A 13,680-nucleotide genomic window follows, 5' to 3' on the forward strand; every position below is an offset into this window, starting at 1 on the left:
AAATTTTATTCAGTTAAAAAGTGATTTAATTTGTGTGTGCTGGTGGCAATACAATAATTACAATACAATAATTACAAATTATTAATGTTGTAAAGCTGTTATGTGAGATACAATGAAAGTCATCACCGAAACAATACACATGCAAGACATTTTTTCTAACATTTTAACCTGATTACTCATTTTAATTACTTCACTTTTGCTCTTTCAATTCTTCTAGCATAGGGCATCCTCAGTATATTCCTGCTGCTAGCTGCAGCTACATAAGGAAAGTGATTAGACTCTCTCCGTGACTCGCTCTGTGACTCACACTGTGACTCCACCTGTGACTGCCCTGATTGGTCACTTCAGGGCTTCATGACCCTCCCCAGGAACAGGGGGCATGCAGCCTTATCGCTCCACAGCAGGAAGCTGAAGGGCCGCAGCGCTGAGAAGGACAGGAAGTTCCGGGAGTAAGAGAAAGCGGTGGCAGCAGCAGCCTCCATGCCTTTCTCCGTCAGCGACAGGAAGGAGTGGTGAACTGCCTCCCCCAGCACAAGGGGGGGGTTCACATCCTCTGAGGAGAGGCCACACAGGTTGGGGCTTTCAAAGAGCTCCTTCAGGCCTGGGACAGAGAGCAGGGATGTAAACAATGTGTCCACAGAGCCATAGTCACAAGGGGAGACACAGACACAGTCTGGGACACAGGGGGACAGAGACAGACAGGCAGAAACACAGGGAGACACAGACAGGTGCAGAGACACAGACAGGCATAGAGACACAGGGACACACCGACAAAGACACAGGGGGACAGAGACAGACAGGCAGAGACACAGGGGGACACAGAGACATAGACAGGTGCAGAGACACAGACAGGCATAGAGACACAGGGACACACCGACAAAGACACAGGGGGACAGAGACAGACAGGCAGAGACACAGGGAGACACAGACACAGACAGGTGCAGAGACACAGACAGGCATAGAGACACAGGGACACACCGACAAAGACACAGGGGGACAGAGACAGACAGGCAGAAACACAGGGAGACACAGACACACAGACAGGTGCAGAGACACAGACAGGCATAGAGAAACAGGGACACACCCAGACAAAGACACAGGGGGACAGAGACAGACAGGCAGAGACACAGGGGGACACAGAGACATAGACAGGTGCAGAGACACAGACAGGCATAGAGAAACAGGGACACACCCAGACAAAGACACAGGGGGACAGAGACAGACAGGCAGAGACACAGGGGGACACAGAGACATAGACAGGTGCAGAGACACAGAGAGGCATAGAGACACAGGGACACACCGACAAAGACACAGTGGGACAGAGACAGACAGGCAGAGACACAGGGGGACACAGAGACATAGACAGGTGCAGAGACACAGAGAGGCATAGAGACACAGGGACACACCGACAAAGACACAGGGGGACAGAAACAGACAGGCAGAAACACAGGGAGACACAGACACACAGACAGGTGCAGAGACACAGACAGGCATAGAGACACAGGGACACACCCAGACAAAGACACGGGGGGACAGAAACAGACGGGCAGAGACACAGGGGGACACAGAGACATAGACAGGTGCAGAGACACAGAGAGGCATAGAGACACAGGGACACACCGACAAAGACACAGGGGGACAGAAACAGACAGGCAGTGACACAGAGACACAGGGGGGCCCAGTCACACAGACAGGTGCAGAGACAGACAGGAATAGAGACACAGGGACACACACAGACAAAGACACAGGGGGACACACACAGAGACACGGGATACACACAGACTCTGGGGACACAGACAGAGACACAGGGGGGACAGATAGACACAGTCATAGACACAGGGGGACACAGACAGAGACACAGGGGGGACACACAGACACAGTCATAGACACAGGGGAACACAGACAGCCTCAAACCTATTTTTTCCAGAAGGTCCATTAAGTCTGTGTTGATGTCCAGCTTAATTATGGGTAGGGTCACTTCAACCAGCTGGGGGGCCTCCTCTGTTGCCATTTTAACTATGTTCTTTATGACCTTCACAGTCATTTTACTCTCCATCTTCTGCAGGTCAGAGGAAGAAATGCCCTCTGGCAGCATCACAAACAGACGGGCCTGGCCAGAAAGGGAGAATGCTGCCACCTAGTGGTGAAAGGCAACAGAGAACCAAAAGATTAACCAGAGTAATTAAATGGTACATAATTATGACATGCATGCTGTGTGTGTGTGTGTGTGTGTGTGTGTGTGTGTGGAGTTTGCATGTTCTCTCTGTGTTGTGTGAGTGGCCTCTGATCCCATCCAGGGTGTCCCCCATCCAGCCCCACCCCCAACCCTGCCCCCTGCAGTAGACTGCCATGTACCTCAGCCTCCAGCTCGGGGCTGTAAAACAACGTCATCTTGTACTTGGGGCTGTACAGCACAGGCACGCTGACCATGTCCCCAGAAGCCATGACGAAATGCGACTCCTTCTTGGCCTGGCTGAACTGCACCTGCCACTTACCTGTAACAGAGTACATGCACGTCCAGTCGCATGCGGAGAGGCCCGACGCAGCACTCGCATGTCTGAGCCTCAGCACTGACCTATGAAATACACGGTGCTCAGTAAGACCAGCTGGGTCTGCTCAGGAAGGTAATCCACCAGATTCCTAATCTTCTGGTTCGTCTTTCTTGCCACCCAGTCGTTGATCATCTGGACATTTTGCTTGCTGTTGTTTCCCAGCTTCTCTGGCAGGACGCCATAAAACTTCTCTGACTGGCTGCTGAACATCTCATTCAGCTGCAGCTCTGTCGCCAGAGAATGAAAGCATGTCAAGCAGCAGGTCTGCCTGGTGCTCAGGCGTCATCCCCATTAACAACTGTTCATTCTAGGAATGTTTACTGAATGTTACTATTAAGGAATGGAAACAAGTGTCCAGTTTTCCTGATGTTGCCAGAATGTTATGCCACCACTACAACTAAGAGTAATAACACAAAAATAAATTGAGTACATAGTAGAACAGCGGACAACACTGTCACATTAGGCCTCAGAAGTCATGGGTTCAGGACTGAACAGCGTGTATGTAATATACACATATAGCACTTTTTTAAAACAAAATTTTATTATGAAACAGTATTTTTAAACATTAATTTAATTAAAAGGATCTTTAGGTAATAATGTTATCATGTTGACATTGACAGAACTTTTGATAAAATGTCAAATGTGGAAATAACGTTCCATTAGCGTTACAGCAAGAACGTTCTCTGCCAACTTTGAGAAGACCTTTCCCATGACGTTGGTTAAAGTTCTGAGAACATTCCTTGTTAGCTGGAGTTTTCATCGAAATGAAAGAAAATAACCACACTACCAGTGCGCATCATGATGAGTTGCTGGAAAATTTCTGTAAATTTCATGATGCTCAGTTTGACCGAGAAGTGGAATAAATGCACAGACGGGGCTTTAACGAGTACCAGGACTGTGGTAGATCTGTGACACCACCTCAGCAGTGCCCAGCAGCACCTCCCTCATCTTCCTCATCTCCTCGTGAAGGCAGGGGGTCTGGTGTGGAAGGCGGAGGGCCGTCTCCAAGGAGGTGTGGGTGGAGCCCTGGGCCCCTGGCAGAAGCAGCGACACATCTCAGGACAGCAGGGGGCGTCACTCACTCCCTGCGACCTCGCCCTGAGCACTGAAAAATGTGCCAGCCTCTCGCTGTCTTACCCAATAGGATGTGAGTCAGGGCCCAAGCTATGCTGACTGGTGAGAAGAGTAGGTTCTCGGAGGGATTCGATTGGCTGAGGAGAGAGTACAGCTCTGCTGCGAACTTGTTGAAGGACTCCTGCAGAATGCCTCTCCCGGAGCCGCTGGGGGTGTCTTCGCAGCGTTCCCACAGAGTTGTGTCCTGCTTGGCCGCACAGCGCGGGGGGGGTGGCCCTGTAATAAGGGCAGTGGACCATCAGGGCTTTGGCTCGTGGCATGCGAGGGATGCAGGCCCCGTCTGCAGAACTCTCCACACTGACCTGCGACGCGCAGCTCCACCTTCTGCTGCTGCTCCTTGCCGTCTCTGTCCCAGTAACAGAGGTACGTTCCGGAATCCTCCGTTGTGACATTGTTCAGCGCCATGGTCGCGCTCTTGCTGGGCTGTGTGCTTAGGGGGGATGCCTCTCCTCCCCCTCCCCTGAGCTCCTGGAACACTTCCTTTTCTCTGTGGGTTTTCCGGCGCCAGCCCACCATGTGGTCCGGGGGGGCGGCACAGGGCAGCTGGACGTCCTCCCCGACCACAGCCTCCAACACCTCCACCTGCTCCAGATCCAAGTGCCCTGAGGGAGGGGAGGGGGTGCGTGGAGTGATACCAGGAGCAGAAACTCACAATTCCCTGCTAATTCACAAGCAGACATGCAGATGATCTGATGCTAAGCAGTGGATATTTGTGGCTAAAATTTGCCAAATAACTTTAACCTACTGTGAAGGTCAACATGCAGAAACGCCTGAGGACCAAAGACATTTCTGATGATTAAGTCATGATACCGAGCACTGGGAGATATGGTGGCGTTGGCAGCGTTCCATCAGTGTGAAGCGCTGAACTTCTATATGGCTATGTGTTTCAGGATGTGGTTGCTGCACCTTCTGGATCATTCCCAAAGCAGTTAAAGCAGCTGATGCCTAGCTTGTGTGAGGCTCCATACCCACAACATAGATGATGAATTCTGCCCTGAGTTTCAGCTTCCGATTGTCTGCCACCCCCTCCGTCACACACTCGTAGGTGCCTTCCTGGTCTGCTTGGATCTCCGTGAGGAGCAGCCGTTGGTCCGTTTGATTGTAAAACTCCGGCGGGTGGGAGGGGCTCTGCCCCCCCCCTGAAAGGGGCTTGTGGCTCCAGGAGTGATGCTTTCCATCAAGCTGCTTGCTGAAGCCCAGGAGACAGTCCAGGGCTAGAGTGGAACCGTCCATGACGTTTAGTGTCATGGGGTAAGCGACCTGGGGGTGGCGCAGGCAGAGGAGGCATCAGCGGGCGTAAGCAGCCTCTGGAGGAGATGCTGGGTAACAGGGGGGACTTTGGCGTGTTTACCTGTGCGAGGAAGAGCAGGGAGGAAATACGGAGGGCAACTGGGCCGCACATCCTGAACGAGAATCTGAAAGGGGAGGAGGAGGGAGAGAGACAGACAGAAACAAACAAAGAGAGAGAGCAGCAGAGATAGATAGAGAGAGATAGAGAGGGCAATCATCAAGTCACAAAACAACTAAATGATGTAGATCTGATATAGATCTGCATGGTAGCAATGAGCTTTAATGTGTATTTAATATTGTTTCCTTACTGCACCTGACTACCTGTGGTTTTATTGTACTTAATACCACCACAGAAACATCTGCGTTAATTTCCACTTGTTGCTACTGGTATTTATAGCTGGAAAGGGATGAGACTTAATCTAAGAGCAGGACGCGTCCCGTAGACCACAACACCGCCATGGTCACTGCTGCCACCAGCAGTGCGTCTGTCAAGTCTCACAGTTCTCACCTTGGAAGACCAAGCAGAGCCTCTCTGGAGCCTGTCCGTCCGTCTGTCCGTCTGTCCTTGCCCTACACTGAGGCCGACGTCCGCCTAGACAAATCATTAATCTGTTTGGTGTTGACATTGACATGGTGCCTGTTTACATGGGACACGTCCAAGCTGATTTACTGAAAATCATGAGGCTGCTGTTTGGCAATTAGTAACTCTTCTGATCCAGCTGCCAATTTCAAAGGGCTGTTTTGACTTGTTCCAGTAATTCTGAAGGTATAACAGACCCAGAATAAATTTGTCTTTGCTATTCTTATAAGCCATTAAATCATCTTAACTTGAACGTAATATATATTGTTTCCTACATATGATGCAGATGCAGATCTTTTTGAAACAATAAATCATAATTCACCACAATAAGCTGAAAACACAAATCTGATGTCATGATATGTTTATTAATCGTGTAATCATGTTCTTATGCGACAAACATAATTATACCAATGCAGTACAGAATCAGTACAGCATGTATGTGTCATTATTGGAGGAAAAACAGGTTTTTTTCTATACAGATATAGCACAGTAATCTGTCTTCTATGGATTGCCGAAGCAATTTCTGTAAACGTAATAGCACGGAAATTTTTTAATTACGCTTTTTGAGAAAAAAAAAACTTATAACAAAATTTTGTTTAATATTTAATTACGGATTTTGTTTTACAAGCAGGAAATAAAATGAAATCCGACCATTTGTAATACTATTTGTATTAGGATATTTCGATCGCTCGATTGGTTGTGCCTAGTTTCAGCAGTCGCACATTAATACAGGCATGAGCAGCCGAGCGCCAATCACGGACGGAAGTTCAGAACAAAAACTTCAGAAAAGTTTGATAAGGCTTTATAACTCAGGGCTGTAGCAATCATAAGAAATACGGCTGCACAATACCAAACACTGTAAAAATGATCTGCGAAGTATGATTAGCCGGATGAAAGGAGACATCGCTCAAGTTGGACGGAAAGCTGAAAGTAAGTTGTTTGTAAATAAAGTGGCTAAAGTAGCTAAGGTTAGCCCAGAGTACGAGAGGCACAAACTCAGCAGTTTGAGAAGTTCGCGGGTAACAGGCTGATTATCTTAACCATAAGCCTCGAAATATAACCTGTTTCAGCAACGTTAAGTGGGATTTGTGCTCCGATCGTGACACCTTTGAAGCCTTTTTTAGTGTCGGGCTCGGTTATGGTGCAGTCGGCGTTGATCAGCGATTTTGGAAGAAGAAACACAGGATCGTTATATAAGAATGATCACGTCCCTTTTAGATAAACATTGTACAAGAGAATGGTAATGCGATTCCAACTTTCTATGTTACGTACTAAAGAATAACGTGTAAAACAATACAATGTTATGCGATTGGATACTAAGGATTTCACCAGGGACGCCGTAATGCTTTTATGCAGCGCAAAATCTCGAGCCCAGCCCCTGCTTGTAACTCTAACCGTTTGCTGTGACCCCTACAGTGCCTGACAGTCATCACGCCCGCAGGCTCTGATTGGCTGACACCATGACGACGGAATTCAGCATCGATGATGCGTTTGCCTTGGAGCGAGAGGACGAAGTCGAGTACAACAAGGATAGAGAAGCAGGAGACGGCGGCTCCATGAGCTTTGGCCCCCTGTCCTTCTCCAAACCTCAGGGTCTCCCTGTTGCTGTGGCGGGCACCCCCGACCACAGCTCCCTGAAGTACCAGGTGGCTGCCCGTCCTCATTGGCGCACATCTTCCTGTGTAGGTTTGGTGTCTGATAGGGCAATTTAACCCCATCCTCTCCATCTCCTCCCCAGAACTTGGAGAACGAGGATGCCCTGGGCAGTAACGGCAATTCATCTTTCAATAACTTCTTCAAGATCAGGTCTGTGAGTGAGAGTCTGGGGGGTGGGGGAACAGGGAGCAGCCTTCCTTTCCTGTGTAACGTGTTCCCGTCTCTGCCCCCGTCCCCAGTGATCCCGCCACGCTGTCCTACTGCAGCTCCCAGTGGTCCTTCAGCACCTTGAGTTCTGTCACCCAGCTCTCCGCCCACTGCTGCAGGTAAACATCACTTGCAGCATCTGTGTCACCTCAGGGTGATGCGGAGAATCGTCCGCTCATAGTGACATTAGTGAGCTGTCGAGTGTGAGTCTGTGAGCCCCACCACGGCTGCAAGCCCAGTTGCGAGTCCCACTGCGTCTACAAATCCCTTCATGTCTGTGAGCCCCTCTGTGTCTGCGTGTCCTGCTGTCTGTGAGCCCCATTGCAAGTCTCGCTGCATCTGTGAGCCACAGTCTGTGAGCCCCCCTGCGAGTTACTCTGCATCTGTGAGCCCCTCCACGTCTAGGAGTCATGCTGTCTGTGAGACCCGCTGTGAGTCCTGTTGCGTCTACAGGCCTTAACGTGTCTACAAGCCCTACTGCGAGTCCCGCTGTGTCTGTGAGCCACACTGCGAGTCCCGCTGTGTCTGTGAGCCACACTGTCAGTCTTGCTGTGTCTGTGAGCCCTGCTGTGAGCCTTGCTGCTTGGATAAAAATGCCAAACAGCTTGCTGTTCTCTCCCTGTCCCCCTCCTCCTCAGCTGGACCTCTCATCCTCTTGTGAAGAAGAACAGGAGAGTGGTTCTGGCCTCCTTCCTACTGCTCATCATTGGAGTGGGTGAGTGTCTCCATATCGCTGTCACCACCACGTTGGTTGCATTATGTGCATTATGCCGCTGTGTGGAGGCATGGTTGTGCAGTTAAACATCATGTGTGAGCCAGAATCAGTCCTGCAAAGTCTGGTTTACTGTTCCCTCTCCGTCTACCCTCCCCCCCAGCCCTCATTTTCACAGGCATTGTCATACAGCTGAATCCACATGCAGGTGGGGCTCGCTCTCTTGTACGCCAGAGTGCTGACTTCTGATTTTTGAAGGAGTGGCTGCTCCCTGACCTTTGACCTTTCCAATTCTTCCCAGGTGTCTCCAGTGCCATATTTTTTGTGCCTGGATTTCTGCTGTTTATTCCAGGAGGTATGATGTTTTATTTTGTTTTTACTACAGTTTCTGTTTAGTTCTGGCCAGACTGCCAAGGCATTCAGTCTGAAAACAAATGTCCAGTTAATAAGAGCCCGTTAATTAGCAGTAAACGTTCGGCTTTACAAACGGGTTTGGAAAATGATTCTGTTTTGTTTGACTTGTTATTGTTTTGTGCTGTGCCTCTGTGCCATGGTCCTTTTGTCCTGGTTCTGTGTCCTGGTTCTGTGTCCTGGTTCTGTGTCCTGGTTCTGTGTCCTGGTCCTGCCCTGACGCTGTGGTTTTTCTGCTCAGTGTACCATGTGATCTACATCACCTGTGCTCTGCGTGGACGCCGAGGCTTCAGATTCTTCTATCTGCCATATTTCGAGAAGTGAACTGTCTTCCTCACTTCTGAGGCAACAGCGAAAGGATGAATTTTGGGCTGTTTTGTTTATTTAATTTGGCCTTTGCTGCATTTCCCTGCTTGTAAGTACTGACCACTACTAACTCCTGACCACTGAAACTGATGAACTTCCAGACTTGACTGTGTAAAAAAAGGACTTTGTCTTGATTTTGTTTCATGTGATTTAATTAACTGTGACACTACAATAAATCTGTTTATATATATATATATATATATTATTACTTTTAAAATGGGGGGCGGAATGGTGGTGCGGTAGCACTGTTGCCCCACACCTCTGGGACCCGGGTTCGAGTCTCCGCCTGGGTTACATGTGTGTGGAGTTTGCATGTTCCCCCCGTGTCGTCGTGGGGTTTCCTCCGGGTACTACGGTTTCCCCCCACAGTCCAAAGACATGCTGAGGCTAATTGGAGTTACTAAAAAATAAAATCGCCCATAGGTGTGCATGTGTGAGTGAATGGTGTGTGAGTGTGCCTTGTGGCTCCCCAGCCTGGGTTGTTCCCCGCCTCGTTCCTGCAGCTTCCGGGATAGGCTCTGGACCCCCCGCAACCCAGAAGGATAAGCGGCTTGGAAAATGGATGGATGGATGGATGGATGGACTTTTAAAATTGCCCTGGTGTCCTACTTGGAGAGCACCACCCTACACGCCAGCCTCTGCCCTTGGTGTTGACAGGGAAGGTCCTACTGGGAGACACATTATTGCTTATTTTCACATTTTTATATACAGTAGAAGTTTGGAACGCCTCTTAACTCCACCGGGTCTGTAGAATTTTTTCCAATTTGTACCTCGACCAGCACCTTGGAACACAACTGTTCCTGCTAAAACTTGTATGGGTAGAGATGCGTTCAACTGGAATTCGGGCCTCGAATGGGTTGGTTGAGAAAAATCTAGCCGCAACTTGACCGAAAACTCGGAAGACAGCAAACCAAAACAGACCAGCTAAAACTTGTACGGATTGAGAGGCGTCTCCCCTTCCAAACAATAAGCCCTCCTTCCCTCCTCCTCTCCACCTGCCACTTCCAATATGCTGTCAGCTCACCTCAATACAGGTAAAGTTCCCACAATTTGTCATTTATTTCATGTTTATCACTTTTGTATATGTGTTTCTTCAAGTGTATTAGTTTTATATCAATTGTTAATGCTTTTTATCATTAGGTAGGTAGATAGATTTAAATAGGCAATCATTTGGGAGTCTGGAATGGATTAAATTCCTTTACATTATTTGTAATGAGGAAATTCGACTTCGACCTTGACCAAATCGCAAGTCGACCAGCCTTCTGGAACGAATTAAGTTTGTGTTCCAAGGTACCACTGTATTTGCATATTTTTCTCCTCACAGGAGGCTCCCCGATGACTGGCTGTGGCGTTATTTATAAGAATGATATGTTATAGCGGGCATACATAAGGCAATACAGCGGCATCCAGATGTGGCCAGCCAATGTTGTGGTTCCCCCCCGGTTCTGCACTGTAAAATCTAATGTTGAGTAAATGAGTCATTTTAACCAAAGTAATGTGGACCTGATGTGTTCATCCCATAAGCAAAGCATGACTGTAGCCGGTATGTATGTATGAATTCAATTTGAAATGCACTCAAAAACTGACATTTATCTTAGATGTAAATGTAGCCTCAGGATCGTTTTGTCATTATCTTCACTGAAGTGATACCAGTGGGGTAAGATAATCTTGTTTTGAAGACAGTTTTAGCTTAGTTTTAATTTTCTGAGGTGGAGTGTGTGCCCTGCATTGGGGTTGGTACCCCACCCTGGCATGTACCCTGTTTGCGCCCATTGTTTCCGGGACTGGCTCCGGAGCCCCTGTCACCCTGAATAGGACAAGCAGTTACGGAAAATGGATGGATGGAAACAGTAAGTGCAACCTTGCCGTGAATACAGGCCCTTCCTCTCTGACCAGCATTCCTCATAACTGCTGAGTGAGAGGAAGCTTGGCCCACACTCTCCCGACGCTGTCATGTCCGACAGCTAACGTCAACTGCTATAGCAAACGTCAACTGCTATAGCAGGTGCCTTCATTAGGGGGCATAAGAATGGTGTATCTGAGAGGGGAGAAATACAGTTATAGGGTCCAGGGTTAACTGCCTGAGTGTTTGGATTAAGTCTTCGGGCCTCTAAGGATAAGCAATCACTGTTGGCCTGGGGATTCACCTGCACAGGAGTAACACCCAGGTGAGGGGCATAGGAAAGATAAGAAGAATAAGAATAAGCTTTATTGCCAGGTATGTTGACACATACGAGGAATTTGTTGTAGTGACAGAACTCTACAGTGCAACAGAATGACAGTGACAAGACAAGACACAGGTAATAAAAAGAGTTATATACAGATATACAAAGATATACAAAGTAGTGTGCAAAATAGCAAGAAGACATTCCAGTATGATGTGTTTGTATAGGTATGTTGATATGTGCAAATATGAAAAATAAATAAGCGTGTGCGTTAAATAAATAATTTATTTTAGTGTTGTGTGTACCACGTGTATTGTTAAGTGTACATGACATTGTTAAGTGTTCATGACATGGACTGCCTGGGGGAAGAAACTGTTCCTGTGTCTGGTCGTTTTGGTGCTAAGTGCTCTGTAGCGTCGACCAGATGGCAGCAGGTTAAAGAGGGAGTGTGCTGGGTGTGAGGGGTCCAGGGTGATTTTCTTAGCCCTTTTGCTCACTCTGGATAAGTACAGATCTTGGAGAGTGGGGAGGGATGTTCCAATGATTCTCGCAGCAGTCCTGACTGCCCTCTGCAGTCTTCTAAGATGTGGCTTAATAGGAGTTTTTAGGTTTGAAGCAGTTTCGTAGGTATAGTTATGGGGGGTGTATAGTGGGCACCAGGAGCATTCATGATACGTGATAAGTTAACAGGCAAGGTAGACATTATTGTGGTTGAGTCCTTAAATTGGATGGTAAATTTTAAAATAAGAATGGAAAATATGCCACTACAGTTACAGTGACCACGAGTAGCAGTCACAGTTGCTTGTATACAGCATTTTAAGTGAGCTTTAAGAAGCAGATGAGAAGCGACTACGGCAAGCCGTTTTAACATTTAATCAAGTCACACTCCTATCCGTAATTACATTTTAGATATACATAATATCATTTCTCCTAGTCAAAATTATATTCCTACTACTCAGAATGGCAATTACGGATATCCACAATTGCATTCTTACTAGTAGAAAATGTATTTCAAGATATCTAAAACTTTATTTCTCCTAGTCACAATTCTATTTAAGATATATTTAAATCTTTACAAAGTATAATTGGCCATTTTGACATTTAATTGCTAGACTGGATGTGTATTGCAGATATCCGTAATTCAATTCTTCCTAGTCAAAAAGAGCATTTCAGATATCCACAATGACATTCTTCCTATCCACAATTGTCATTTCAGATATCCACAACGTCATTCTTCCTAGGAGAAATTACGTCACTTTTGCCATTCATGTCTATTGGGCTCTCAATTTCAATTCAATTCTTACTAGGAAAAACTCCCATTTCAGATATCTACAATCCAATTGTTACTAGTCATAATTTTAATTTCAGATATCCTAAAGGAAAAAAACATTTCGGTTATATATAATGTAATTTTGAATATCCAAAAATACATTGTGGATAGTAAAAATGTCATTACAGATATCCACAATTTATATTATGACTAGTAAAAATACAATTGCAGATATCTACAATTAGAATTACGCCTAGGAACAATGCAATTGCAGATATCTACAATTGTATTGTGGATATCTGTTGACGAGTAGATAGGACGCCGTTTTAACACAAAATGGGTCCATTGACCTTCCACAATTAGCGTCACCTCGCTCCACTTTCGTGTACCGGAGATGTACCAGACCAGCTCACACCCTGTGTCTGAAGCATGACTGACCCAGAAATAAACCATTTCTACTTAAACGTGGATTTGACTGCTCATTTATTTTGATGCCAGGCTAAAGTTAAGGCTAAAACTTTCGTTATTGGAGACAGCGGTAAGCGATTTCGTTGGAGCGGGGACCCGAGAGGGGGGCGATAATGAGCGAAGCGGCTGTGAGTGTCCGTGAGCGATGAGCTCCACTTACATGCTCTGGTCAAAATTATGCGCATTTTGAGAATGAATGACCGTCCCATGCACTGACTGCGAACAGCTGACAGCCCCTCAAGACGCCCCTTGCGCTATCTGTCTGTCTGTCTGACCCAAATCAAAAATGAAACTGGAGCAAAACTAGTAAACCCGGCTAATACTGATTTAATTGCACTGGAGTCTGTATTTGTGCTGAACAGTGCAGATGAGCTAAACATATCATGCTGATTACTTTCTGTTCTGCTGCATTAACAGCAAAAACTATATATTCAGCAACGTGAGGCGGACGAAACAAATAACGTTTTATATTTTACCGTGCAAGTTATTAGCTTTCTATTAAAACGTATGTAGTTTATTAATTTATTTGTAATAAGAAGTTTATAGAGAACTGTCATAGCAACAGTATGGATGGCATCAATAATTTAGCTGGTTTATATTTTTATATATATTTTTACCGGATGTACGTCGCACCGCCATTCTAGATATCTGAAATGACGATGACAGGGAAACATACTGGCGGAAGACGCGTCATTTCTCCTATCAAGAATTCAATTTCGGATATCCAGAATGTTAATTCTGGATATCTGAAATTGAAAGCTAGTCATAATATGAATTCTGGATATCCGTAAAGACATTTTTGCTAGTCACAATGTATTTTGGATATTTGAAATGGACATTATGAATATCTAAAATGGTGGTATCCTTTC

At 46.6% G+C, this 13,680-nt stretch overlaps 2 protein-coding genes across 2 annotated transcripts; one reads left to right on the plus strand and one right to left on the minus strand.

Moving 5' to 3' along the window:
• Positions 1 to 9: 9 nt before the first annotated feature.
• Positions 10 to 5,743, minus strand: serping1 (serpin peptidase inhibitor, clade G (C1 inhibitor), member 1). Its single transcript, XM_023830736.2, has 10 exons — positions 5,485 to 5,743; positions 5,038 to 5,101; positions 4,655 to 4,946; positions 3,989 to 4,288; positions 3,690 to 3,902; positions 3,443 to 3,586; positions 2,576 to 2,779; positions 2,356 to 2,495; positions 1,915 to 2,137; positions 10 to 601 (listed from the first exon to the last, which is right to left on the minus strand). Exons 2-10 carry the CDS (start codon positions 5,086 to 5,088, stop codon positions 345 to 347), a joined length of 1,824 nt encoding a protein of 607 aa, XP_023686504.1. The 5' UTR covers positions 5,089 to 5,101; positions 5,485 to 5,743; the 3' UTR covers positions 10 to 344.
• A 536-nt stretch (positions 5,744 to 6,279) lies between these two features.
• Positions 6,280 to 9,098, plus strand: tmem134 (transmembrane protein 134). The gene is made up of 8 exons (XM_023830719.2): positions 6,280 to 6,486; positions 6,973 to 7,202; positions 7,295 to 7,362; positions 7,452 to 7,538; positions 8,058 to 8,134; positions 8,295 to 8,339; positions 8,433 to 8,486; positions 8,784 to 9,098. The coding sequence occupies exons 2-8, from the start codon at positions 7,017 to 7,019 to the stop codon at positions 8,864 to 8,866; spliced, it is 600 nt and encodes a 199-aa protein (XP_023686487.1). The 5' UTR covers positions 6,280 to 6,486; positions 6,973 to 7,016; the 3' UTR covers positions 8,867 to 9,098.
• The last annotated feature ends 4,582 nt before the right edge of the window (positions 9,099 to 13,680 follow it).

The sequence above is a fragment of the Paramormyrops kingsleyae genome, chromosome 25 (assembly GCF_048594095.1).
Source record: "Paramormyrops kingsleyae isolate MSU_618 chromosome 25, PKINGS_0.4, whole genome shotgun sequence".
Lineage (NCBI taxonomy): Eukaryota > Metazoa > Chordata > Actinopteri > Osteoglossiformes > Mormyridae > Paramormyrops > Paramormyrops kingsleyae.

Coding starts and splice junctions, on each gene's coding strand:
- tmem134 (XM_023830719.2), top strand. CDS start 7,017: ATGACGACGGAATTCAGCATCGATGATGCGTTTGCCTTGGAGCGAGAG. Junction 8,135..8,294: donor ACTGCTCATCATTGGAGTGG/GTGAGTGTCTCC, acceptor CCTCCCCCCCAG/CCCTCATTTTCACAGGCATT. Junction 8,340..8,432: donor ACAGCTGAATCCACATGCAG/GTGGGGCTCGCT, acceptor AATTCTTCCCAG/GTGTCTCCAGTGCCATATTT.
- serping1 (XM_023830736.2), bottom strand. CDS start 5,088: ATGTGCGGCCCAGTTGCCCTCCGTATTTCCTCCCTGCTCTTCCTCGCA. Junction 4,289..4,654: donor ATTCATCATCTATGTTGTGG/GTATGGAGCCTC, acceptor CCCCTCCCTCAG/GGCACTTGGATCTGGAGCAG. Junction 3,903..3,988: donor GGTGGAGCTGCGCGTCGCAG/GTCAGTGTGGAG, acceptor CCCTTATTACAG/GGCCACCCCCCCCGCGCTGT.